We start from the raw sequence: 26,725 nt of genomic DNA, 5'->3' as shown, positions 1-26,725 counted from the left end.
TTTCACACATTGCAACAACATATTACAACCTTTCTTTTGGTATAAGGTTGTTTGTACATAGCATGTTTGGTTTTGTAAATATTTAACAAAGAACAATAGATTTTACGTTTCGCGGATATTTTATATCCGCGATAATTTTATTTAAATTTTTTTGCAAAAAAAATTATAATCTGTAAAAACGTAATTAAAAATTAAAATAAAACGTATGCAAGTGCAACTTAATTGAATTTAATAACTTTAAAATTATGTTACAAACAATATTTTACCATACTAATATGTAATTAATATAAATAAATTAATTATTAAATTAAACAACCAATTTTAAAATCTATCCTAGAAATTTTTCTACCCTAGTAACTTTATTGTACCCAATTTTGTTAGTTAAATTGTATTTATGAGTAAGATCAGTTAATAACTTTTTAATTTACCTACATCTTGAGAACGTATAAAGTATGCTTTGAAACAAATGAACGTTATAGAAGTATATTATGAAGTAAATAGTATCTATGTAGTCGTGTCACAAAAGCTGGTAATCATTTCTAATGGTTTCGCCCAAAACAAATGTCATATCCACCAATTGTTCGGATGAAAAATTAAAATTTAAAATATAAAAAATTGTTATAAAAATTTCAACTACAAAAGTATTACCAGCTATTGTGACACCATTTAATATTATTTATATTAATAAATAATTTGGCTGATACATTTAACATTCATATTATGTTCTCAAGATGTAGGTAAATTTAAAATGTAAATTAAAAGTTTAACTGATCTTACTCTTAAATACGATATAACTAACAATTAATTTGGTACTGGAAAGTTGCTGTGGTAGAAAAATTACTAGGGTAGATATCAAATTTGGTTGTTTATTTAATTTAGTAACTAATTTATGCATTCATTAGTATGGTAAAATATTTTTTGTAAAATAATTTTAAGTTATTAAATCAATTGGATTGTACTAGTATACGATTTATTTTAATCTTTAATTACGTTTTTATTTTCATATTTGATATTTTATGGTATGTTTCTAAAACAAGATTATAACTATTTTTTTTGCAAAAAAAATTTTTAATAAAAAATCCGCAAAAACTTAAAATCTATAGTTTTTTTTTAAATATCTACAATACGAAACATGCTAGGTATATACAACCTTATACCAAAAGAAAAGTAATATTTACTACAAAAGGCAATACTGATATACCCATTTAAAAAAAATGAGAAAATTTTGTATTTGCAAATAGTGATCACACTGTATATTTTATGGCATATGTCAAATATGTTAATTTATTTAAAAATAACAGTATACTAATAAAACTTTGTCATTTAAATTTTTATTATCTTGAAAGCCTAATTCACAGCCCTTTGAATATTACCATTTTTCTCAATAAAAGTGTACATATTTCGAAAATTTTTAACTTTAGGCCTATAATACCTTATACAAATTCTTGATATTTAAAAAAAATATATTTAAAAATGATTTAATATATAGGGTGTTCCATTTAAATAAACACAACTTTGGTTCGTACCGTCGTTCTGACTCACCCTGTATAATCGAAAATAATTTTAAATTATAGGCGGCTTCAATATACATTAATTTTGTTAAAAATATTTTTTTGATATCCCATAATTTAGCCTTAATCAAAGGAAACCAGAGGTTTGGCGCACCCTGTATAAAAAGCAGTTGTTTTTGGAACTTTTTAGCGACGTATTAATTTAATATAATATTTATGGATTACCGTTGAGGGCCGACTAGATCAACCAAAAAAGAAGATGTACTTCTTGGGCGTGAATCTGTCTTTTTAGTTTACTCCTTCTGGTTAAAAAATAAACATTAGTATGCAATGTTTTAGTTGCTCCCAGTGCTCGTCAATGTCATTGGTGTCTATGTTCAGCTCTCTACAGTTCGTATGCAGTTCGTGTTGAATACATTCTTTTACGTTGGGTTCTTTAAGCTTGCTTATGTCTATTGTAGCAGTTCTCTGATGTCTTTTAATATTTTTAAGTGTGAGTGTAATTTTGGCGATAAGTGGGTTGTGATCTGAGGCCACGTCTGCTACGGGATATGCTTTTATGGCTTTAACAGCATTACGGTATCTTTCGTTTATCATAATGTAGTCTATCTGGTTTCTAACTACTTTCTCCGATGAATCTGCGGGCGATCGCCATGTATACAGTGGTCTGTTGGGTAGTTTGAAAACTGTGTTTATAATAATGAAGTTCTGCTGTTGGCAAAATTGTAGTAGACGAGTAGACGATCCCCTCTCTGATTGCGATTTCCCAGACCATATTTTCCTACACACTTTCCGCTTTGCCCCTTTCCAATCTTTGCATTGAAATCACTTAGCACTATCGTGATTTCTCTACTTTTTGTTTTTTTCAGTGCCTCTTCGATATGCTTAAATAATATACTTTTAAATAATATACGCGATATAATTAAATATACTTTTATATAATAATTGCATATTCATATCAATATTGTGAGCAACATATCATTTTTCTTCTTCAATGACAGTAGGTATGAAATATTCGTCAATTTGACAATTTCAATTGACAATATGAATTATTTAAGAAAGTTGCAAGATTTCTCCGCTATTCGCGCCCGATCGTTTTAAGATTAAATAATATTATTTAATATTTTCGTTAATTCATACTTACCTAAATATAAGTACCTATTCACTCCCATAAAAGTTATATTTGTTTTGAGAGATAGCCGTTCTTGAAATCAAATTAAATAAATTTTATTATCTGCTTAAGTATCGTAAATACACAAGTCAATGATAAGATTTTTTTATATTAAGATATAAAGATTTCTTATACTAAAAATGAATAACCATTTTCAATTTCGTTGCAAAACGAGAACACAGCCGAACCATATTCTAGTCCAATCAGATAGTGCCGTAAGCACCCCTACCGGTTTCGAAACTTATTAGTCTCTCATCAGGAGGCACATATGCTGCTCTCCCCGATCCAACCAAAACAAACCCCAGCGTGCAGTCCCGGATTGCAACGAACGAAATGGCATAGATGCCCTAGCGGCAACTGCTAGCAAAAAGACTAAGTTTTCAATCTAATGGCATATAAAACAACACTTGTGCTTGCGGCACTCTCTGATTGGACTAGAATATGGTTCGGCTGTGTTTTTGTTTTGCAACGAAATTGAAAATGGTAATTCATTTTTGATTTACATTTACTCTGTGTGGAGTGTATGAAGGGAACCATTCTCGTTGGAACTTTACCGCGCTGAGCAGATGGGACGTGAATTGTAAATTGTAGAATTCCCTCATCTTCCTTAGTCTCAGCATCCGTATGGCTTGCAAATTGTAGAAGCCTCGGAGGTGTAACCAGAGAAGGTTCCCATTGTTTTCATTCTGGTGGGATGTAGAATAGCATTATGTTGTTTTATATGCCATTAGAGTGAAAACTTAGTCTCTTTATTGCTTATACTATTAAGTTGCGTAACGTGAGAAAGTAAATAAAGAATGTAATAAAATCTCATTACAAAGAATTAAGAAGTGTAAATTATATCCTTTAGGCAGAATGTGCACAACACGAGTTAAGGGGGGAAAAGAAATTTGACTGAAATTAACATAATATATACCACATCCGAAGAAAACAGGATGAAACAAAAGACCTATTTTATGAGCGACTAATGGATCAATATGAACATCTGCCAAAACGGGAGCCGAAATTGAATCTGATCCATTTTCTGGTAAAAACTGCCTAGTACAAAGCGATAAAGAAACAATAAAACCACAGACAGAAAAAAGAAGACGATATGATATAGAAAAACTAAATTAAATAAATGAAAAGCTATTCTCTAAATTATAGGGTCATCACCTAGGCATAGAACAAATAATGCGGCTATGACAGCCCTGGCATTAAGGCTATCTGCTCCCGGTGAGGGTGGTTATCCCTTATCCGAGGGGTGGAATAATTGATACGCTTTTACTTGTTGAGTTGTTTTATTTACACTCGCATGAGCATAAGCTGGTAGCACCGCACCCAAAGAACGTCTCGTGAAGAAAAAGAGACACTATCTTTAATGTGGAAATATTACGTCTGATCACAAAATAGAATGACGAATGTCTAATATAATAATAAGAATTCCCTTGTTATAGTTTTGCTGTTTATATATTTAGAAATGCCTATTCAGCATCGACCATGAAAAGTGTTTATAATTGACTCTGCAATTATTAGTGAATCGTGATCTAGGATAACAATATTTGTATAATCGAATGAAGGTTGTAATATTGTTATGATGACATAAATAACTGAAAGTAATTATCGTAGATAATTACAGGGTGTTTTTAAGATATATCTACTGAGTACAGATGAATTCTTGTACACCTTCCCTTTTTAGGAATTTTCCGACTACGGGGAGGGAAATTTGCAAGTCGTGCTACCAACCCATACTGTGTTGTAATCAATACAAAAAATTTATTTTATATACAAACTTCCTAAGCCTACGCAAATACATAAATAATATAAAATGTTCGTTTAACAACATTGTTTCGTAACACTTGTCACTCACTGTGTTTTCGGATTGTAAGCATATAATCTATTCTTATGTATTTCCTTGATTTTATTGTTTTCTATTCTGATTTTACAATTAACGCTATTTACTTCTGTTATCGTGAAAGGACCTACATAAAGACTATCAAACTTACCATTCTCTTCCCTTTTTACAAGGACTAGGTCTCCTATTTTAAAGTGTTGTGGTGTTGCTTTGAGCTTATTCTTTTCTTGCCGCTCTTTTTTGTGTTTTAATAAGAAGGTTCTGGCTCTCTCGTGTGCGCTTTGTAGTTTGTATCGTAACTCATTGTAGTAGGCATCTATATTGTAACATGGTTGAATCTCATGTGTAAGGTCTTCCGGCAGGTTAACCTTCCTGCCATATAACAGTTCGAACGGTGTGTATCCATGATACGCGTTAGGGGTTGTATTGTAGCAGTATGTGAACATTCTGCAACACACATCCCAATTTTCTCTGTCTTCGTCTATGAATGCTCTTACGTACTCGTTCAACGTTCTGTGTAGTTTTTCGCAACTTCCAATGGACTGTGGGTGGTATGCCGTTGAAAAGTTGTGTTCTATTTTTAATAGCTTTGTTAATTCCTGCATTACTTCGTTCTTATACTCTGTGCCTTGGTCTGTTCTTATTTGCTTCATGAGTCCGTATGTTGGTATGAAATGATCAAAGATTCCTCTTGCTATTGTCTCTGCTTCTTTATTGCACACTGGTATGCTGACCGCGTATTTTGTCAGTTCACACAACATTGTGATACAGTATTTATTACCTTCATTACTTCTCGTGAATGGACCTATTGTATCTATGTATACTATGTCCCATGGTTTGGAAGATGTGTCCGATATCACGAACTCTTCGACATGTGTTCTTTTCGGTTTGTTAATTTGACATTTGTGGCATTGTTTTACGTATTTTCTTACGTCTTTTTCCAAATTTTTCCATCGGAATCTTGCCTTTAGCTTCTTAATTAGTCTGTTATTCCCTACGTGTCCTCCGAACATCGGGTGATTATGGTATTCTCCTATTAATCTGTGTTTTTCTTTGTCATCTTTTATTGTTTCTGGTACTTCACATATGTATATTTCTATATTCTTCAATTTTTTATTTCCTTCTTTAATAAATTCATCAATTGTGCACATTTTAAAAATAATATCATTTACGTATATTTTTACTTTACGTACTGCATTCTCTACCGCCAGCTTATCAAGCTGTACCAACGCTTGGTTTAAATCGAAACGATTCAATCCTGTGGCTATGCTTTTGCTGCATTTTATTTTGTTTTTGGCCCTAATGCTCAGTCTTGGTGAGATTAGTTCTGCTCCAAAGGACAAAATTGGTAGTCTATGCGCCTCTAAATTATTTAGTACCTTCCTTACTGTCTGTTTGGTGGCTTCTGGCTGTAGTGCGAGTTCACTTTCAGCCTTTGTTTGTCTTGCTTCTTTCTCCTTTTCTTTTGCTTGAGCTCTTGTTATAGCTAGTATATGGGCGTTGTCTATGTATAGGTTTTTTAGTTGATGCAATGTTATTCTTGAAAGGCTGTCTGCGTAGTTACTTTTCCCTGTTATATACTCTATTTCGAAGTCATATTCTTCTAGGTCTAATCTGATCCTCGTGAGTTTTGAGGTTGGTTCTTTCATTGCAAATAGGTGTGTCAAAGGTTTATGGTCTGTTTTTACTTTGAATGTTGGTGCTCCATATAGATAACATTTAAAATAATTAATTCCCCAATGAATCGCTAGTAATTCCTTAACGATTATAGGTTTATTACATTCTCCTTTACTAAAACTTCTTGATGCATATGCTATAGGTAGGTCAATTCCGTTATAATCTTGACTTAGGATTGCTGAACAACTCTCATTGGATGCGTCTGTTGTTAAGATAAACTGTTTGTTGAAATCAGGATATTTTAAAATTGGTGGTTTCGTCAGAGATGCTTTAAGCTTTTTGAATGCTTTTTCACACTCCTCGGTCCACGAAAATTCTACTCCTTTCCTCGATAATTTGTTGAGTGGTCTGCATATTTCCGCAAAATTTTTAATAAAACGTCTGTAATAGTTGCAAAATGCTACAAATCTCTTTGTTTCTTCCGCTGTCTTAGGTGTCGGATATTGTTCAATTGCTGCATACTTCGCTTTGTCTGGTGATACTCCCTCTTGAGAAAGATCATGTCCTAAATATGTTACTTCCCTTCTAAAGAATTGACATTTTCCTGGGTTAAGTTTCAAATTGAATTTTCGACATGTCTCGAATGTCTTTTTCAGGTTGTCTAAGTGATGTTTTTCGGATATTCCAATTACTACGATATCGTCCATGTAAAGAAATGCTTTGTCTGGTGTTAATCCTGAAAATGCTATTGACATCATTCTTGAAAAGCTATTTGGGCTTACATTTAATCCAAAAGGTAATCTGGTAAATTGAAATGCTCCATTTTCTGTGCTGAACGATGTGTATTTTCTCGATGATTTTTCTAATGGTATCTGGTGAAAGCCTGACATTAAGTCTATAACTGAAAACCATTTTGCTCTTCCTAGTTGATCTAATATCGAATCTATTCTTGGTAATGGAAATTTGTCTGTAACTATCTTCTTGTTCAGTTGTCTAAAATCTATGCATAATCTCCATGCTTTTCCTCCATCTATAGCTTTTTTCGGTACCAGTACTACTGGGCTGTTGTACTCGGATGTAGATGGTTCTATGATTCCTTGGTCTCTTAGGTTTTGTACTTGTCGATTTAATTCCTCTGTTTGCGCATGAGGTGTCCTATAATTCTTGATATATACCGGAGTTTGGTCTTTAACTCTTAGTTTTTGTTCGTAGAAATTGTTACAGGTTAACATATCATGCCTTAGGGCGAATATGTCTGAATATTCCTCGCATAACGATACTAAGTTGTCTCGTATGTATTCTGGTATGTCTAATTTCAGTGATTCTCGTAATTCTTTTTTTCTGTCCTTGCTGTCGTTGACTAGCCTATATATATATTGAATAGTTTAATATCCAACGTCCTGATTGTGCTTGCGTCTACATTTACTGTTTCGTACGTTGTGTTTAAAATTTTGATGTATGGATTATTACTTGAAATAATTGCTCTTGCTATGAATATTCCTGGTTGTATTTCTTGCTGTTCCACTATCCTGTCTTTCTTTAACGTTTGAAAAATTTTTACGATTCTGTAAATTTCACATCTAGGCGGTATTATTATGGTGTCATTGTCTATATTATCCAGAATTTTCGTACTAATGTAACAATCGTTGTCCTCTTTAATGTGCATTTTAAGGTTTGCGTAATCTAGTATACATTGAAAGTTAGAAATAAAGTCTCTCCCAATGATTCCGTCTGTTGGAATTGGAAAGTTAGGTTCTACCAATTGAAAGATGTGTTCGAATCGAGTTCCTTTTACTTCGAGTGTTGTCTCAACTTCTCCCATTGTTTGCAACTCTCCTTTAGTGACTCCTTTTATTTTCGCCTTTGTGTTTGGTTTCACCTGTTCCTTCATAAAATCTTGTGAACATTTTAGTATTGAAATGTCAGCTCCTGTGTCTATGATAAAAGTGCTTGTGTTTTCAAGAATTCCTGTTTTCATTCGTACAAAGTTCGTTAGGTTTAGGTCGAAGTTGTAAATGTTATATTTTATTTCTGCCTGTGTGCTTCCAACTTCTTGTTCATTCAAAACCCCAACTGCTGGTTTTCTTGCTCTTCTTGACTGTCCTCTATTTCTAGTAACCTTACGTTCCTGTTACGTCCGCCTCTCTGGTTTCCTCTGTATGTTTGATTATTAAATTGTCTGTATCCTCTGTTCGAATAATTTCGTTGATTGTCCGTTGCTTCTCCTTCGTTCCGTTGTCCGAAGTTATTTCTTCTTCCTCTGTCATATTTGTTATGGTATCCTCTTCTGTATTGCTGCTGTCCTCTCCTATTCTCGTAGTTTGTCCTATAATTTAAGACTCTTCCTTGTGCATTTTCTTCAGTCGTATCGATCGACAAAAATTTAGATACTACTTCCTGCGGTGATGTAAAGTTACCTGCTTCCAGTATTAGCTTAGCTTTCTCTGCATTAGCGTTTCGTTTCATTGTTGTTACTACTGCTTCCGTCGTATATTTCTTTGCTAAGTCAAGTGGCATTCCTTCCGCTATGTATGCTACTTTTAATTGTTCTGCTAACTCTTCCACTTCAGATGCGTACACTGCTGCATCTCTATGCCCTTGCCCTTTTTTGGCTAATTTGGCTATTAAATTCTTCGGATTATCACCTTTTAATTCTTTCTTTAGTGCTTCAGCTATCCGTGGAATCGTATCTTCTGTGGTTATTAGGTTCCTAGCCTTATTGGTGAGTCGCGTTTTTATTAGCGTTACAGCTGTGTCTTCATGACCTTCTGCCAATTTTCCAAGTAGTTCTAATGCGTCTAAAAATGGTTGTAATTTCCCTGCGCTTCCATCGAACTCGTTGGGCAATATCTTGCTTGCGATATTCAAAAATTCATTGATTGTCAAAGCCATGTTTAATATTGTTATATCTTGTTTTATGTCACCTTTTTCCTCTTTTATTCCGTCGTTAATTATTTCTTCTTCTCCTTCCTCGTCGCTTTTTCCTTCTTCTATTTCCTCATCGCTTTGTTCCTCTTCAACTTCCTTGTCGATTGGTTGATGTATTGAACTTGGAACCACTGTTCTCACATTTACTGCTTGAAATGATCGTATAACTTTGTCTCTGATTTTTCCAAAATATTTGTTGCACGATTCCCTTTGTTTGTCCGAAAGTGCTTCCCAGTTTTTCCTAGTCAATTGCGTGAACTTGTTATAAGCTTTAATTAGCTGTGTCGTCACTTCTTCCTTTATGTCCTTAGATTTCGGAACTTTTTTCTTTAAGACTCTTCTGCTTTGCCTGTCTATTTCTTGTGCAATTTCCTCAACTATTTTGACAAAATCTTCCCAAGTAACTTTGTTGCTACTCATTTATACATAATTTTTTTTTCAGCTCCTGCACTTCTTAGCGAAAATATAAATTCGATAGTCTTACGGTGTATATAGATATGTAGTATATAGATATATAGTAAAAAAATATGGAGATAAAATAATACGTCAATATATGGTAAAAATATGTAAAAATTGCAGTAGTATTCTCCTTTTCATGAACATTTTTCAGTGCGTCACAAATTATAGAAAAAAAGGTAAGTCCGTGATAATACATATTTATGACATTTATTCTAACGTGACATTTTAGTTAAATCTGACAGTTGTCAAATTTTATTTTCAATTTGGAATAAAACCAAATCAATTGTGTCTATTGCATTTATAAAATGGTATTTTCTTTCATTTGTATAGTCTTATAAATTGTACAGATTATATTGATAATATTATTATTTTATTTAATAAATAATTCTTTTTTGATTATGGCGCCATCTATCGACAACTAGAATAATCACCGAACTAGAATAATTACCGAAGTATTCCCAGACGTGCCTTTTTTTCTGTCACATACAATTTAATGCGTTAGAGAGAAATCGAAAAACTGTGACGCACTGAAAGATGATCATGAGAAAAAGAATAATAAAATTCAAAAATAAATAACGTTATATTAACCCTTGTAAATAAGTAGTTAGAATAATAATTTAAATGTATTATGCATATAGCGTATATTTGTTATATATCGTATATTTATTTTGATAGGTATATTTACGATAGCAAATATTAAAATCATAAAAAATTGCAAAAATGTACTAAACATCAGTAGTCAAATAATAAATGAATAAAAGTCAGCAAGGATAAAGTATACGTTGATAAATATGTAAAAAAAAATCATATAAAATTGTATCATTGCGTCCTATAATAACTTAATATGAGGGTAAAAAAAAATCTTTGTATATTGATAAATATTGGTAATAGAATAGAATAATTAAGTAAAAATAGGTAAACTTGAAACATATATTAATGTAATTAAGGTAGCACATAATGTTTATACTTTATACTTTATATTAATCAGGAAATACCATAAAAATAGCTAATATGGACTTACCACTTTTACACGTCTGTGTTCGTATCACCCAAAAAGTCCTCGCTGCACGTCCCATACCATTCCATTCAGCTCCATGTCAAGCCTGATGTCTCCATCCTTTTCTGCATACCACACTGTTCTAGGGTGGTCGAGGTGCCAGAACATTGACGTGTTTCTCCATTTCTCGTTCTAGACTGCTTGTTCCTTACGTTCTCGCCTGGTCTTGGATCGCCATATGACAGCCCTGGCATTAAGGCTATCTGCTCCCGGTGAGGGTGGTTATCCCTTATCCGAGGGGTGGAATAATTGATACGCTTTTACTTGTTGAGTTGTTTTATTTACACTCGCATGAGCATAAGCTGGTAGCACCGCACCCAAAGAACGTCTCGTGAAGAAAAAGAGACACTATCTTTAATGTGGAAATATTACGTCTGATCACAAAATAGAATGACGAATGTCTAATATAATAATAAGAATTCCCTTGTTATAGTTTTGCTGTTTATATATTTAGAAATGCCTATTCAGCATCGACCATGAAAAGTGTTTATAATTGACTCTGCAATTTATTAGTGAATCGTGATCTAGGATAACAATATTTGTATAATCGAATGAAGGTTGTAATATTGTTATGATGACATAAATAACTGAAAGTAATTATCGTAGATAATTACAGGGTGTTTTTAAGATATATCTACTGAGTACAGATGAATTCTTGTACACGGCAAAGTACAAAGAGGGCGATAACTGTGGCAAAAACTGTGAATTGTGCATAATATCATTCCACAAAAGAACGAAAATAAAACAGAAGAACTGGTTCGGTGAATATTACCTTAAAATAGCGGAAGACAACAATAATATCCTGAACCGACGTTACTAGGATCGAAGAAGAAAAAAGGGAGGTATATTATGTAGATGGCAGAAAAGGAAATAGAAAGAAAAGTACTATTCGCGGTGTGCAAGTACTTGGAAGGGATACAAGAGACGATCGTGCGAGAATAGCGGACAAATATTGTAACTTTATTAAATAATTCATTGTCAATTGAAATTGTCAAATTGACGTATATTTCATATCTACTGTCAATGAAGAAGATAAATTATATATTGCTCCACAATATTGATATGATATGCAATTATTATAATAAAGGTAAATTTAATTAATTGTATTTTGCTTGCAGTACTGCATTTTAATAACTTATTTTATTTACTACATACAATTGTTTACGTTTTAATAACATAACCTGAATCTTATTTTTCTTCTTATTATTTTTTTGGACTATGGCCTTGACAATTATCCAGTAACCAGGACCATATGATTGGTCAATATAATTAAAAGTGCGAATAAAAGTGCAGAGCGTAGAAACCAGGTGTCGCTTTTCCGAACTTGCACGGTCCCAATAGAAAAGAGAAGAGAAATTCCAGAAAATAGCAATATATTTCTTGTATCAGGAAGTTAAAATGACTTCAAAAGGAATACCAGAATTTTAATATATACCTAAAAAAGAAGACGGAAAGCTGACCAGTAAAAATGAAACAGTTGTGAGATTTTAGGGAACTATTGAATGGACAAAATGCACAGGATAATAAAAATCTTCTATAGAACAAGATGACATTTGCGATCATAAAAAGCGGGTCACTCGATGAATTATTCAGGTTAGATGTCTCGAATTTTCTAAACCTGTTGTCCGATTTAAGTGATTTTTTTAGTATCTTATACCCTTATTCTTTAGCAATATCGCTATAATAGTAATATTGCTAGACAGGTAAATTGTCATTGTATACCGGATGCAACAATCATACTGTGTTTATTTAGCATAGATAAAATATTGAAATTAAAACTCAATTGTAGCCTTAGGCTTTTTTAACATTTTCCTTTTTGATTTATTTGTTTATGTCGGATAATAAAAAAGTTAGGCACGTTACTAACTAGCCATATTCTTCATCAATACAGAGTGTTTCTAAATAAGTGCGACAAACTTTAAGGGATAATTATTCGGCATGAAAAAGATAATGACAGTGTGTTTGATAATCGTATGTCCGCAAATGCTTCGTTTCCGAGATACGGGATGTTAAAGTTTTTCTTACAAACTGACGATTTATTTATTGCTCTAAAACCCGTAGAGATATGCAAATGATTTTGGTAGGTTTTAAGGGACAGTGATTGTGCATTTTTTGGCATACAATTAATAATTCTATATTCATAATTGGCGTGCATACGAGTTTAAACATTTTAGATACACCCCGTATGCACGACAATGGTGAATATAAAATTCTTAATTGTATGTCAAAAAACGCGGCATAAATACCTCTTAACACTTACCAAATTTCATTTGCATATTTCAACCGGTTTTAGAGCAATAAATAAATCGTCAGTTTGTAAGAAAAAATTCAACATCCCGTATCTCGAAACCGAAGAATTTGCGGCCATACGTTTATAAAGCAAATGGTCATTATTTTTTCATGCAGAATTACCCCTTAAAGTTGGTCGCACTTATTTAGAAACACCCTGTATTGATGAAGAACATGGTTAGTTGTTAACATGCCTAACTTTTTTATTATCCAACATAAACAAATAAATCAAAAAAGAAAATGTTAAGAAAGCCTAATGCTACGATTGAGTTTTAATTTCAATATTTTATCTATGCTAAAACATTCCACATGGTGTTCCGAACTTCCGAGGAATAAACACAGTATGATTGTTACACCCGGTATACAATGACAGTTTACCTGTCTAGCAACAATATTATTATAGCGATATTGATAAAGAATAAGGCTGTAACATACTAAAAAATCACTCAAATCGGACAACAGGTTTAGAAAATTCGAGACATATAACTTGAATAATTCATCGAGTGACCCGCTTCTTATGATCGCAAGTGTAATAAGTAGAACACTTAGCGCAGCTAAGAATGTAAGAGATTAAGAATATAATAAAGGCTTTCAAAAATCGAGATAGCTACACTAATCCTAAAAAATGTAGGTGAAGAGCTTCCTTCAAAAAAGTGTCTGTAACCTTATCCAGAGGACAGAGAAGAGGAAATACACTCAAAGACTGGATCAGGCTTTATTATGCCCTGTATACAAAAGAGGGATGCATTGTCATGTAAAAACTATAAAGGTATCGCTTAGTTGGATGCTGTCCAGATTTGCGGAAGATAAGCTAACCCTCTTTTGCCCAATATATCTCACAAAATACATGACTTTATAATTGATTTTTTAAATATTGGGGGCTTTTTCAATAGTTCAAACCTTGGTTGTCACAATCAGTTGTTCTTCCTCTACAGGGTTGGTTATCTTTGTTTGATTTAAACGGTTTCAAAGTATTAAGTTATGTTGATTTAGTTTCTCGTTCTGTGAGTGTGCGCGTTTTTAAGCCATCGACAGAAACGGTAAATTCAGTTTACCTACTCTTGTTATTCTAATATTTTTTTTTATAAAAACCAATTAAAGTGACTTATTAATATGTTAGGAGGATTTCTTCTCTTGGGCAAAAGAGGGCTATGGAGGCGAATATCAAGCGACCTTAGAGATAATAGATAACAGTTCTGATCATCTCCTGGGATAAAATGTTCCAAGGCCTGCCGGAGCCTAGGTTGGGATGTCTGATTAAAGTCTATAAAAATCGTGACACAAGATTTTTATATACAGTAAGCACGTAAAGAACATACATTTTTTTTTGTGTCAATTAATTTAATAAAAAAAAATGTTTTTTGGACACTCTGTATAATAGGCTTGTATCCCCCGTACCAAAAAAAATGTGTGTACCTACTTTGTACGCACGTAAGAAGTTATACTTCTATTATATGATTTCAACGAAATCAATATACTTTAAACAGTTTATTTATATTTAATTTAACTATTAAACTAATTTTAATACTTACTACTTTTCAAAAAATTTTATTAAAACAATACCAAAAATTAAAAAAATAAAAGAATAAAACACACACAAACACATTGAAAAATGCCACAAAGAAATGATTTCTGAACAATAATTGTTGCCAAAAATTTTAACTAAATACGTATTTTCTGAAAATATTATATAATAATGTACTTACAATCATGAAATGTATAAAAAATGAAAAAATAGTAACTTGCGTTGGGGATCAAACCCGCTTCCCGCCGATCAAAAATCGAAGTGCTTTCCCATTGCGCCAACTTCGCGTGTCTGTCATGTGGGAATATACGCCAACTGAACGTTTACACCATAAACTTTTTGACAGTAGTTGTTTATTACTTATATGAATTTAATCAAATCAGTTTGATTTTTGTGGAATTGACAGTCTTATTTAAAGCAAAAAATATTGTTTACTAAATTTGCTAAATGGATTTTCTAACAAACCTACCTTAGAAGTCTGAAGGGGCCAAATTGGTCCTGTATCACTTATTATCGTTTTCTCGGAAATAAGACGATTTCTTTTAACTTTCTGTCGGATGGATAAAAGTTTGTTTATGCACGTTTATTCCTAGAAGGTATTTTGGTACATAGTGTTTGTTCCTTGAAAGTATTTTGTTTATTGTCCGGTTTATTAGGTTCTGCTGACTCTCGTTTCTGGAATATTGAAATATTCGTTCATTTGTGAAAATTCAAGACGACTGTAAAAAGTCTCGTCGTGGACTATCAGATCTTGAACTTCTTGAAGAAATACGAAAAACAGAAGAAGATGTTTCGGGAGGTGAATCTGAATTTGAAGAAAATAATGAGTCAGACGATGAACAATACATACCACCACAAAATAATGATTCGAGTGACTCTGATGATTCAGAGCAGTTAGAAAGTTTTATTGTACAAGAGCCATCAAAGTATGTAAACACTGCTTCTACATCTCAACAGTACGACTCAGCTAATCTTATCGTGAATCCAAGTGCACCTAGGCCAAGTCGCAAGAAAAAAAGAGGTCAACAAGGAAAAGCTATTTCAATCGGAGACACCGAACAATCGAAAGACGGAACAACGTGGAAAGTTATTGATTCTGGATCAGTACCTGGTAAGATTATGATTTTTAGTATCTTCATATTCATTGAATGTTTGCTCATTACAGGACTACGCGCTCAGCACAACATTTATCGAGAGGAATCAGGTCCTACGTCGTATGCAAAAAGGAACGTGAGGAACAATTGTGTGGTAAGTGCTTGGCATCTTATAATCAACGACAGCATGTTACGTCATATACAAGAATGCACTATTGCAGAAGCACATCGATGTTTGAAAAATGACACATGGACTATAACTTTGGAAGAACTGGAGGCTGCCCTTGCTATTATGTACGCAAGAGGAGTCTACGGCGCCAAAAATTTCCCAATCAACAGCTTGTGGGAAACAGTATGGGGTCCTCAGTTTTTTAGGCAAACTATGTCACGAGACAGATTCAAGGATATTATAATATATCTCAGATTTGTCATAAAGCAAACGAGATCTGAACGATTGAAAACCGACAAATTTGCTCTAGCCTCTGCGGTTTGGAATGGATTTATAGAAAATAGTGGTGCATGTTACAAACCGGGAATAAACCTCACTGTGGACGAACAACTACTGCCTTCTAAAGCCAGATGCCCGTCCACACAGTACATAGCAAATAAGCCGGATAAGTTTGGCATAAAATTTTGGCTTTTGGCATGCGTGGAATCAAAATATATTGTAAATGGTTACCCTTATACTGGCACTGATTACCTACGCAAGAAATGTGTTGGTGAACATGTTGTTTTGCGGTTAATGGAAAATCAACTGGGAAAGGGCAAAAATGTTACGACAGATAACTACTTTATATCGTTAAAATTGGCCAAGGCCTTGCGAAAGAAATCAACAAGTCTTGTGGGTACTTTGAATCGCAACAGAAAGGAAGTTCCTCTAAGCGTAAAGAGTGAAAATAGAGATTTATACGTTACCCATATATTCCAGAGCGACGAAAAGATATCACTTACGGCATACCAAGGAAATAGTCACAAAAATGTGCTTTTGTTGAGCTCATTACATCAAACAGTGGATGTTGCTGTCGATGAAAAAAAACTTCCTGAATCAGTAAGTTTTCATAATCAAACAAAATATGGGGTTGATGTAGTGGACCAAATGGCGCGTCTTTATATGACAAAAGTTGCTTCAAGACGATGGCCAATGCACTTGTTTTATAACATTCTTCACTTAGGAGCAATAAATGCATGGATCATTTATAAAGAAGTAACTGGAAGTAAAATTAGTCGTCGTAAGTTTATTCTTCAGCTGTGTGAAGAATTACGGGCTCCATACCTTGCCTCCCGCAATCTGGTACTACACCCAGCACCACCGGATTTACCAACCACCAGCACTGTTACTAGCCAAAAAAGAAAAAAATGTCAGTTAAAAATGTTTTGTAAAGGAAATCATACTTCCAATCAGTGCCACGGCTGTAACAAGGCAATGTGTGGCAAAGGCCAAAAACTGCAAACTCTATGGTGTTCCAAATGTTTAATCAATGAAAGTAAAAAATAAAATTAAATTCTATCGTCCGAGTTTATATAATTTCTTTAAACTGTTTATTTTTATTTTTTGTTTATTCTAAAACAAAATAGTAAATTCTTTAAAACAGGTTTTTATTGATTTAAGAACTTGGGGCCAAAATGATCCCTTCCGGCTTTCTAGGTAGGTATGCTAAGTCAGACTTTCTAGTGTTAAAGGAATATTTTGTGGAATAAAAATATATTAGGTGAATATCGGTAGAAATTTTGATGGTAATCAAATTATTTATATCAATGCATTACATACTATTTTGGTAGATTCATTTTAAATTCTCCAAATAGGTAGGAACCTATGTAATTTTTTATTAGGATACTGAACCATTTACAATTATTACGTACCTGTCGCTTTTAAAAAACTATTTAAAAAGTCACTACAAATATAAACTTGCTTTTTTCTCTGCCATCACAACAACATAAACTAATATACACTTACACAACATTTTTTTATCCGTAATCTCCATATTGCACAATTATTGACACATGATTTTAACACTCAATCAGATCCCGTATAACGTTTGAGCGACTAATATGTTAATACCATACAGTCGGTGTGCGCATGCGCCAGGGAATGTAAAAATTCACCCTCGTGCCCAAAGAAGTATAACTTCAAAAAGTTTATTCATAGCAAGCTGAAAATTTGTTAAGAGAACGGAGCAAAATGCAAAATTTTGACTCATATCAAAATTTTCAATGTGTTTTAAATGTATTCAGTTTTTTCGAATCCTGAGAAAACTAATAAGTATTTTTGAAAAATTCAAACGCAGAGTAAAAGACTACTTTATTACCGAGGGCCGAAAGTCCATTAGAATAAATAAAAAGTTTCTTTTAAATGAAATATTTGCAACTAAAAATCACACTAAATTTTATTTTCACCCCTGTAACTTATTAATATAAACATTATAGAAGTTTTCAGGGACTTTCGGCTCTCGGTAATAATGTAATCTTTCATTCTGCGTTTAAAGTTTTCAAAAATATTTATTAGTTTTCTCTGGATTCGAAAAAAATTAATACATTTAAAACACATTAAAAATTTTGACATGCGTCAAAATTTTCCATTTTGTTCCGTTCCCCTTAATAGCTTAACGGTGTCTAGTCGGACAAATTTTAATGTATGTGAACACTAGAAGAGGGGAAATTTTAATTGTGGAACGTGTCATCCTGACAAGTTTATGATTATGAAAACTAACAGCAGGTTGTTTTTAAAAGCTTATTCAATAGCAACAGGGAAAATTTTAATTGTGGAACGTGATTTTAATTGTGGAGCGAGTCATCCTTACAAATTTATGATTGTGAAAACTAGCATTTATAATAAACATTTTAATTAGTCCGGCACGTAGAACATGTCAAATGATAGGAATTATGTTGGTGATAAATAGCAGTCTGATTTTTGCATGTAGTGCGGCAGATTCGTGCAAATATTATAAGAATTGTGCATTTGTGCATTTAATGATAGAAACATATAAATTGGACCACATATACTACACATATAAACGTTCAAATTTAGATGGGAGGCCATCTCAGATTTTGCCTTTTACAAAAATGGCGGGGATTCAAAATGGCGCCTATACATATGTGACTAATAGCACGATAACTTTTTAAGGAAATAACAGATTTCAACAAATTTGGTATATAGGTTCTTTTCTTGATATATTATATAAGATCGAGGTATTGAACCGGAAGAATAGGTGTACCAGAAGTTGTGTTTTTCCTGGTTTTTATGTAAAAATATGTTGTTTTTTTCAATTCTTTCACCCTGTATGTATTAATTTTTCAAAAAGTTAATACGGCCATTAAAAAGAGCGTAAAATATTTTTTAGGAAATATTTTGAACTTTTTAGTTATGTTAATTACCATTTAATAAATGCAAAACGGATCTTCACATGTACCTATATGCGGCAGATTCGTCCAAATATTATAAGAATTATTGTGCATTTAATGGTAGAAGCACATAATTTGGACAACATATACTACACATACAAAGATTCAAATTTAGATATGAGGCCATCTCAGACTTAGTCTTTTACAAAAATGGCTAGACACCGTTAAGCTATTAACGAATTTTCAGCTTGCTATTAATAAACTTTTTTTGTTCGCGGAATTCAGGGCTTTAAATTATTGGGTTAAAATTAACTATTTAGATGGGAAATAAGCCACAAATAAATTGAAAAAAATTATTTTATTAACATTTCGACGCGCGACGCCCAAATCGGGTGTTGTTGCCAAAATTATTTTTTTTAATTTAATTGTGGCTTATTTCCCATCTAAATAGTTAATTATAAAAGTTTATATTACTGTATAGAGAATTGAATAACCTTTTAAATGATCTAGTACACGACACCTTTTCTCATTTAAAAAATATCGATTACGTCATCACGCCCAGTTGGATGACGTCATTAGTATGGCATATATACCAAAACATCATTATTTAAAAACTAAAATCTACCTATTTCGGGATTTATTTCAAAAATCACTCTTTCGTGAAAAAAAAATGAATTTATTCCATCCTTTACGTGCTCACTGTATAAAGGTAATGTGTATACAAACGTATAATTTATTAATGAATGTATTGTTTTTAGAGATCGCTGCTTACCACTATGAAAACGACCCTGCAGTTAAAGAGACAAAGAAAAAACCATTGTTTGAGGACGTTCTCCCATTCTATCTTGAAAAGTTGGAAGCACAAGTACAGAAAAATAATGGTTATTTGGCTACTGGAAAAGTAAGTTACAAATTCGACACTGTGCGTCAAACTCGACACTGTCTGTCAAACTCAATGGATAAAATATTATTTAATTCTTCTTCTTCTTCTTGTTGTGCCTATTTGTCACGAATATTGGCGATCATCATGGCAATATTTATCTTAGCGCGGAAAGCTACATAGATGTCGTGTTGAACCAGGTTCTGAGGTTCTCTAACCAGGATGTTCTTCTTTTTGCTGAACCTCTCTTCCAAATATTTTTCCTTGCAGGATAGCTTGTAGGAGGGCATATCTGGATTCATTTTGCATAATGTGTCCAAAGTACTCTAACTTTTTGATACTGATCGGTACCTCTCGGCTCTTCTTCATTCTTTTGAGAATTTCCTCATTTGTGACCCGGTCAGTCAGGGATTTTAAAAATTCTCTGATATAGCCACGTCTCAAATGCTTCCAATTTCCTGCACATATCTTAGTTCAACGTTTACGATTCAACACCATAAAGAAAGGACAGAAAATACGTAGCATCGCAGAATTCTTACTTTTATACTAAGAGAGAGGTGGTGGCTCTTAAAGAAGGCCTTCATACGGTTGGAGGAAAATGTAGCTTTTCCGATGCGCGCTCTTATCTCTTGTTGCTGCTCCAATTCTAATTTATTTTGGTTATGTGGTACGCCACGCTTTAAACAGGGGTTTGGTTGATGTAGAGTTGACCTCCTGTTATCTTTTTCTTGCTAATGATCATAAGGTTTGTCTTCTTTACGTTTATATTGATTCCGTATTCTTCTTCTTCTTCTTCTTCCTCTATTTGTATGGACATGACTCTGTCCGTTTTTTCAATGTGCCTCTAGTAAGTTATCGTTCCATCGTTTTCGTGGTCTTCCCACTGATCGTCTTCCTATTGGTGAACCGTCTCTCGCTGACCAGACTACCCTATTTGTTGTCATTCGGCTTATGTGGTCATTCCATTCTATTCTTCTGTTTCTTACCCAGTTATTAATGATATCCACCTTGCATCTCCGTCGCATATCTGTACTTCTAGCTCTGTCTCATAGAGTCTTACCATCGATTTTTCGAAGGGTTTTCAAATCCGCTGTTTCGAGCAATCTTTTTGTCCTCTCTGTGCCGGGTCGTGTTTCTGCCGCGTATGTCATTATTGGTCTGATGATTGTTTTGTAAATTCTGCCTTTCATTTCTTTTCCGATATTTTTATTTCTCCATATTGTGTCAATCAGGCAACCTGCTGCTCTGTGTGCTCTGTTCACTTGATCTTCCACTTCTGTTTCGACCCTTCCGTAGCTAAATAGTGTGATGCCTAGGTATTTAAACTCTATCACTTGTTCTTATATCTGAGCTTCCAGCTCCAATTTACATCTTATTGGATCCGCTGGTATAACCATGCAATTTGTCTTTTTTGGGGAAATTAACATGTTAAATTTTCTGGCGGTTATGTTAAATTGGTGCAGCATACGTTGTAAATCATCTTCACTTTGAGAGATTAGTATTGCATCGTCTTCATAGCAGATTATTTTAAGTTGTTTTTCTCCCATTAATATCCTTTTTTAGTTCTTACTTTTTTTATTATTCCATTCATGATCACGTTCCATCCATAAAAGACTCAAGGAATCCCCCTGTCTTATACCATTGCCAGCTTTAATTGGATCAATATCAGTTAGTTCCATGCTGAAACTGAACATTGGCACCAAGTCCTGAAACGATTACTGTGTATAGTACAGTTTTTGGGGACACAGGGGTTGGCCTTTCGAGGGAAAAAGGATGTTCTTTTTGAACGTAACAACGGAAACTTTTTAAAATTGGTAGAACACATAGCAAAGTTTGATGTTTTTATGGCTGAACATGTGAGAAGGATCAACTCAAAAGAAACACACGTTCATTATTTGAGCAAAAATATCCAGAGCGAGTTCATTCTGTTCTTGTCAGCCAAGATCCAAGATAAAATCTTGCAAGACCTACAGCAAGCCACATATTATTCGATAATATTAGACTGCACTCCTGACGTTAGCCATACTGAGCAAATGACGTTTGTGATAAGACTTGTGAAGATTACTGAAAATGAAGATGTGGTAATTAAAGAACATTTTTTAGGTTTCATTCCTATTAAAGATTCATCAGGTGAAGGTCTCACAGAAGCATTATTGAAAGAACTAAAGGAACAAGGAATTCCTTTAAAAAACATGAGGGGTCAGGGCTATGATAATGGTTCGGCAATGAAGGGAAAGCATGTTGGAGTTCAGAAGAGGATCCTTGATCTAAATCCTAGAGCATTTTATGTTCCATGTGGAAACCACTCCCTGAACTTGGTAATTAACGATGCAGCTCTGTCTTGCAATAGTGCAGTAGACTGTTTCAGCACCATACAAGAAATATATAACTTTTTTTCAAGTTCTACTCAAAGATGGAGTATTTTGCTGAAAAACGTTTCGAGTCGTAACAGTCAAACCACTCTGCAACACTAGGTGGGAAAGTAGAATTGAGGCATTATTACCCTTGAGGTACCATATTGAAGAAGTATATGATGCATTATATGAAGCTTCTCAAGACAAGAACCTTGATGCATTTGGTAGAAATACTGCCGTAGGACTAGTAAAAAAACTGCAAAGCTTCAAGTTTCTGTGTTGTATTGTAACTTGTCATGAGATCCTGTATAAAACAAACATGGTTAGTAAACTGATGCAAAAGGTCACAAATGATCTTCAAAGTTCAATAGATCTTCTTAAGAATGTAAAATCATTTTTGGAAACTATGAGATCTGAAGAAGGACTAAACAGCGTCATTACTGATGCAAAGGAACTTGCAGAAAAAATTGATGTTGCAGGTGACTTTGAACAAGAAAAAACAGTTTGACCAAGAAGAGTTAAAAAACAATTTTCTTACGAGAGTGAAGATGAAGCTGCAAGTTCTGGTAAAGATTTGTTTAAAGTAAATTTCTTCTTTGTTGTGCTTGATAGAGCAATATCCTCGTTAATGGAGAGATTTGAACTGATGGAAAACCATAGTGAAGGTTTTAAATTTCTCTATGATATTGCTAGCTTAGGAAAAGCATGGAGTGAATCAGAGTTGAAGAAAGCCTGCAAACACCTTGAAATAGTTTTGAGCGGTGGTGATGGAGATGACAAACCAAAAGAATATGACATTAACGGAGATGAGCTGTTTGATGAGCTTCAAATCTTTGGACCAATGCTGCCCCCTAGAAGTCACCCAGCTGGAGCGTTGTCTTTTATAACCAAACGTGGTTATGTGGATACTTTTCCAAATATTTTTGTAGCATTGAGAATCTTGTTAACGCTGCCAGTATCCGTGGCCAGTGGCGAAAGAAGTTTTTCCAAATTAAAACTGATAAAAACTTACCTACGATCAAATTTGAGCCAAGAACACTTAAGTGGTCTAGCAACCTTGGCGATTGAAAATGATGCCCTAAATGAAATGGAAACGGACATTCTACTGCAAGAGTTTACAAAATTAAAAGCCAGACGAATTCCTTTTTAACTGCAACATTGAGTATCTTAATTGTAATTATTAGGCTATTATTTTTTAATTTGAATTGTCTGTAATACAACCTGACGTTTAACAATGACTTGTACACACAATATTGATTGTAGACGATTTTGTGTTTTCTATCATACATCATATAACTTAATAATGTAATGTATCGTAATTGTAGTCTACAATGTGTCACTGTATTTGTAAATGAACACTGGTAAATAAACATAAACTCTGGTTTGTCAGCTATTTTTTTTCTCCTAATTTGTTCCCCTTTGTTTACTATTTAGGTACAAGGTATGTGACATTTACCGTTCTACGGTGTAGTGTATGACGGTTTATCGGGGGGGGGGGGGGCGCCAAAACTACTGTTTGCTTACACTATAAAATTAGCTAGGGCCGGCCCTGATCAGTTAGTTCATCTTCTATGGGCCATTCCACGAACATACGCCTGTTTTGGATTATTTCGACAACGAATATTTTACTGTGCAACATATTTTACTTGCACAGTAAAATATTCGTTTTCGAAGTAATCCAAAACAGGCGTATGTTCGTGGAATAGGGATACTTTTACTTTTATTGTGTTGTTCTGGTAGATGTTTTCGATCGTTTTAATTATTCCTAGAGGTACGTCTCTTGAGTATAACAAATGGATAACATCCTTTAATTTGACCCTGTCAAATGCTTTAAATTGGTGCAGCATACGTTGTAAATCATCTCCACTTTGAGAGATTAGTATTGCATCGTCTGCATAGCAGATTATTTTAAGTTGTTGTTCTCCCATTTGGTATCCTTTTTTAGTTCTTACTTTTTTTATTATTTCGTTTATATGATTCCATGTTGTTAACTATAATTAAGAAATTACTATGTTGATAAGGATTTATAGGTCTTCTAGGTTGTCTGCAAATACTATGGTGACACATGCACACCTGATGTTATTTAGCCGGTATCCGTTTAGTAGAATACGTTTTTCAGTTTTGTGCAAAAATTATTTACCTAATTAAAATATTGATAGTTTATTATTATATGGTAAATAAATTCTTACTATTTAAGGACAATACTTTTTATATCCATATTTATGCATATTGATATTTTTTTATAGTCCAGAAAGCCACTGCGCATCCGCTAGGAAAAATATTCCAATTCGGATTTTTTGCACAATCTTACTCAAAAAGGACCCCTTTTAACAAATTTGCATGTTGCCAGGACCAAAAGCTGGTCAAAAATTTTTTAAATGTTTTCTTTTTGTTTTTTTTTTCTAAAATTATTTTTTTTGCATGGAATAAAATTTTTTTAAATTTTTTGGATCATTCCAAACAGAAAAGTTCTTTATGCCTGGTTGCACCAACAGATCTTAAGCTCCAGTTTAGCTAAGCTCTATTTATAGATAGGGCCTCATTGAGTATCACTTCCATTGCACTATAATTTTAGATTCTTACCTTATTATCAATCATATCTATTACTAAATTATGATATTTTTATTATAATATATTATAATTATATTATATTAATACTTATGTTATTCTCGTCTTAAGTTTAAGATCTGTTGGTGCAACCGGGCATTAGTGACTTTTCTCTAAAGTTGATAGTTTTTGACATATAAGCGATTAAAAATTGAAAAATTGTGAAATCGGCCATTTTTAACCCTCAAAAACGATATGAAAAACTGAAAATTTGAATGTTACCAAGGTAGGTAGATATTCTTTAAACATCGATTGATTAAATCCCGAAGAGTTTTTTGCAATACAATATCAAAAACCCCTTTGTTTTTTAATTGCCAATCAAGCGTGCGCGACACTATTTTCCACCGTTGCATATGTATACAGTATGGCGCAAATGAAAGTAATAAATTCGTTATTTCGTAAACCGGTGACTTTAAGGAAAAATCCCAAAACAGGTCGGTTTTTATTTTTAAGTTATGATATTGTGTCATATATAGTATACCTATGATGACCTAATCGATGATTTTTTAAAATGAGAATACGGGTCGTGTGCTGGCTCATTTGAAAGGTACTTTAATTCTCTATTCAGTAATATAAACATGTACATAATTATTTATACAGGGTGTCCAAATTTTTTTTTAATTATTTCATTTGGCAAATTGACAAAAAAATTAAATTATTGGACACACTGTATAAATAATTATGTAAATGTTTATATTACTAAATAGAGAATTGACGAACCTTTCAAATGAGCTAGCACGCGACCCGTATTCTCGTTTAAAAAAAATCATCGATTACGTCATCACGCCCAGATGGATGACGTCACTAGTATACTATAATATGACACAATATCATATCTTAAAAATAAAAACCGACCTGTTTTGGGATTTTTTCTTAAAGTCACCGGTTTACGAAATAACGAATTTATTCCTTTCATTTGCACCATACTGTATACACATGCAACGGTGGAAAATAGTGTCTCGCACGCTTGATTGGCAATTAAAAAACAAAGGGGTTTTTGATATTGTATTGCAAAAAACTCTTCGGGATTTCATCAATCGATGTTTAAAGAATATCTACCTACCTTGGTAACATTCAAATTTTCAGTTTTTCATATAGTTTTTGAGGGTTAAAAATGGCCGATTTCGCAATTTTTCAATTTTTAATCGCTAATATGTCAAAAACTATCAACTTTAGAGAAAAGTCACTAAAGACCTTTTCTGTTTGGAATGATCCAAAAAACCTAAAAAAATTTTGTTCCGCGCAAAAAAAATAATTTTAGAAAAAAAAAACAAAAAGAAAACATTTAAAAAATTTTTGACCAACTTTTGGTCCTGGCAACATGCAAATTTGGTAAAAGGGGTCCTTTTTGAGTAAGATTGTGCAAAAAATCCGAATTAGAATATTTTTCCTAGCGGATGCGCAGTGGCTTTCTGGACTATTATCCAACCGCACCACTAGATGTTTGTATGATAGGTCTGGATCCCGCGTATGAAAAAAAAGTTGATTAATAGCAAGCTGAAAATTTGTTATATGGGAACACTGTAACAGAGGCAGTTTTAATTGTGGAACAGGTTAAAAATTTGGAACGGTCAGAACACGAAAATGGCACATTTATTTTGTCCGACAGAACAGACATAAACTCTCCGAACAGAGATTAAACTCTCATGCAAAAATCAGACTGCTATTTATCACCTGTCATAATTCCTGTCATTTGACATATTCTACATGTTCCACTCATTAAAACGCCAATTTGGTGATAAATAGCAGTCTGATTTTTGCATGAGAGTTTAATCTCTGTTCGGAGTGTTTAAGTCTGTTCTGTCGGACAAAATAAATGTGCCGTTTTCGTGGTCTGACCGTTCCAAATTTTTAACCTATTCCACAGTTAAAACTTCCCCTGTTCCAGTGTTCCCATATATCAATGTTTGTCCGACTAGACACCCTTAAGCTAATAACAAATTTTCAGCTTGCTATTAATCAACTTTTTTTTCATAAGCGGGATCCAGACCTATGAGTTTTTATTTGATTTGGAAGGTATTTCGATATTTATGTAGTTGCCCTCTTTCAAAATTCCCATT

At 33.3% G+C, this 26,725-nt stretch overlaps 1 protein-coding gene across 2 annotated transcripts in view; it reads left to right on the top strand.

The window, feature by feature from the left end:
• Positions 1-26,725, top strand: part of LOC126881452 (glutathione S-transferase-like) — a 137,783-nt gene that overhangs the window by 70,484 nt on the left and 40,574 nt on the right. For both annotated transcript variants that reach the window (XM_050645735.1, XM_050645736.1), the window contains exon 4: positions 19,583-19,725. In XM_050645735.1, coding sequence (XP_050501692.1) covers positions 19,583-19,725 — 143 coding nt within the window. The remainder of the gene's footprint in view (positions 1-19,582; positions 19,726-26,725) is intronic.

This window comes from Diabrotica virgifera, chromosome 3, assembly GCF_917563875.1.
Source record: "Diabrotica virgifera virgifera chromosome 3, PGI_DIABVI_V3a".
Lineage (NCBI taxonomy): Eukaryota > Metazoa > Arthropoda > Insecta > Coleoptera > Chrysomelidae > Diabrotica > Diabrotica virgifera.
Note: the sequence above shows the minus strand (reverse complement) of the source record. Positions and strands in the feature narration are given on the sequence as shown.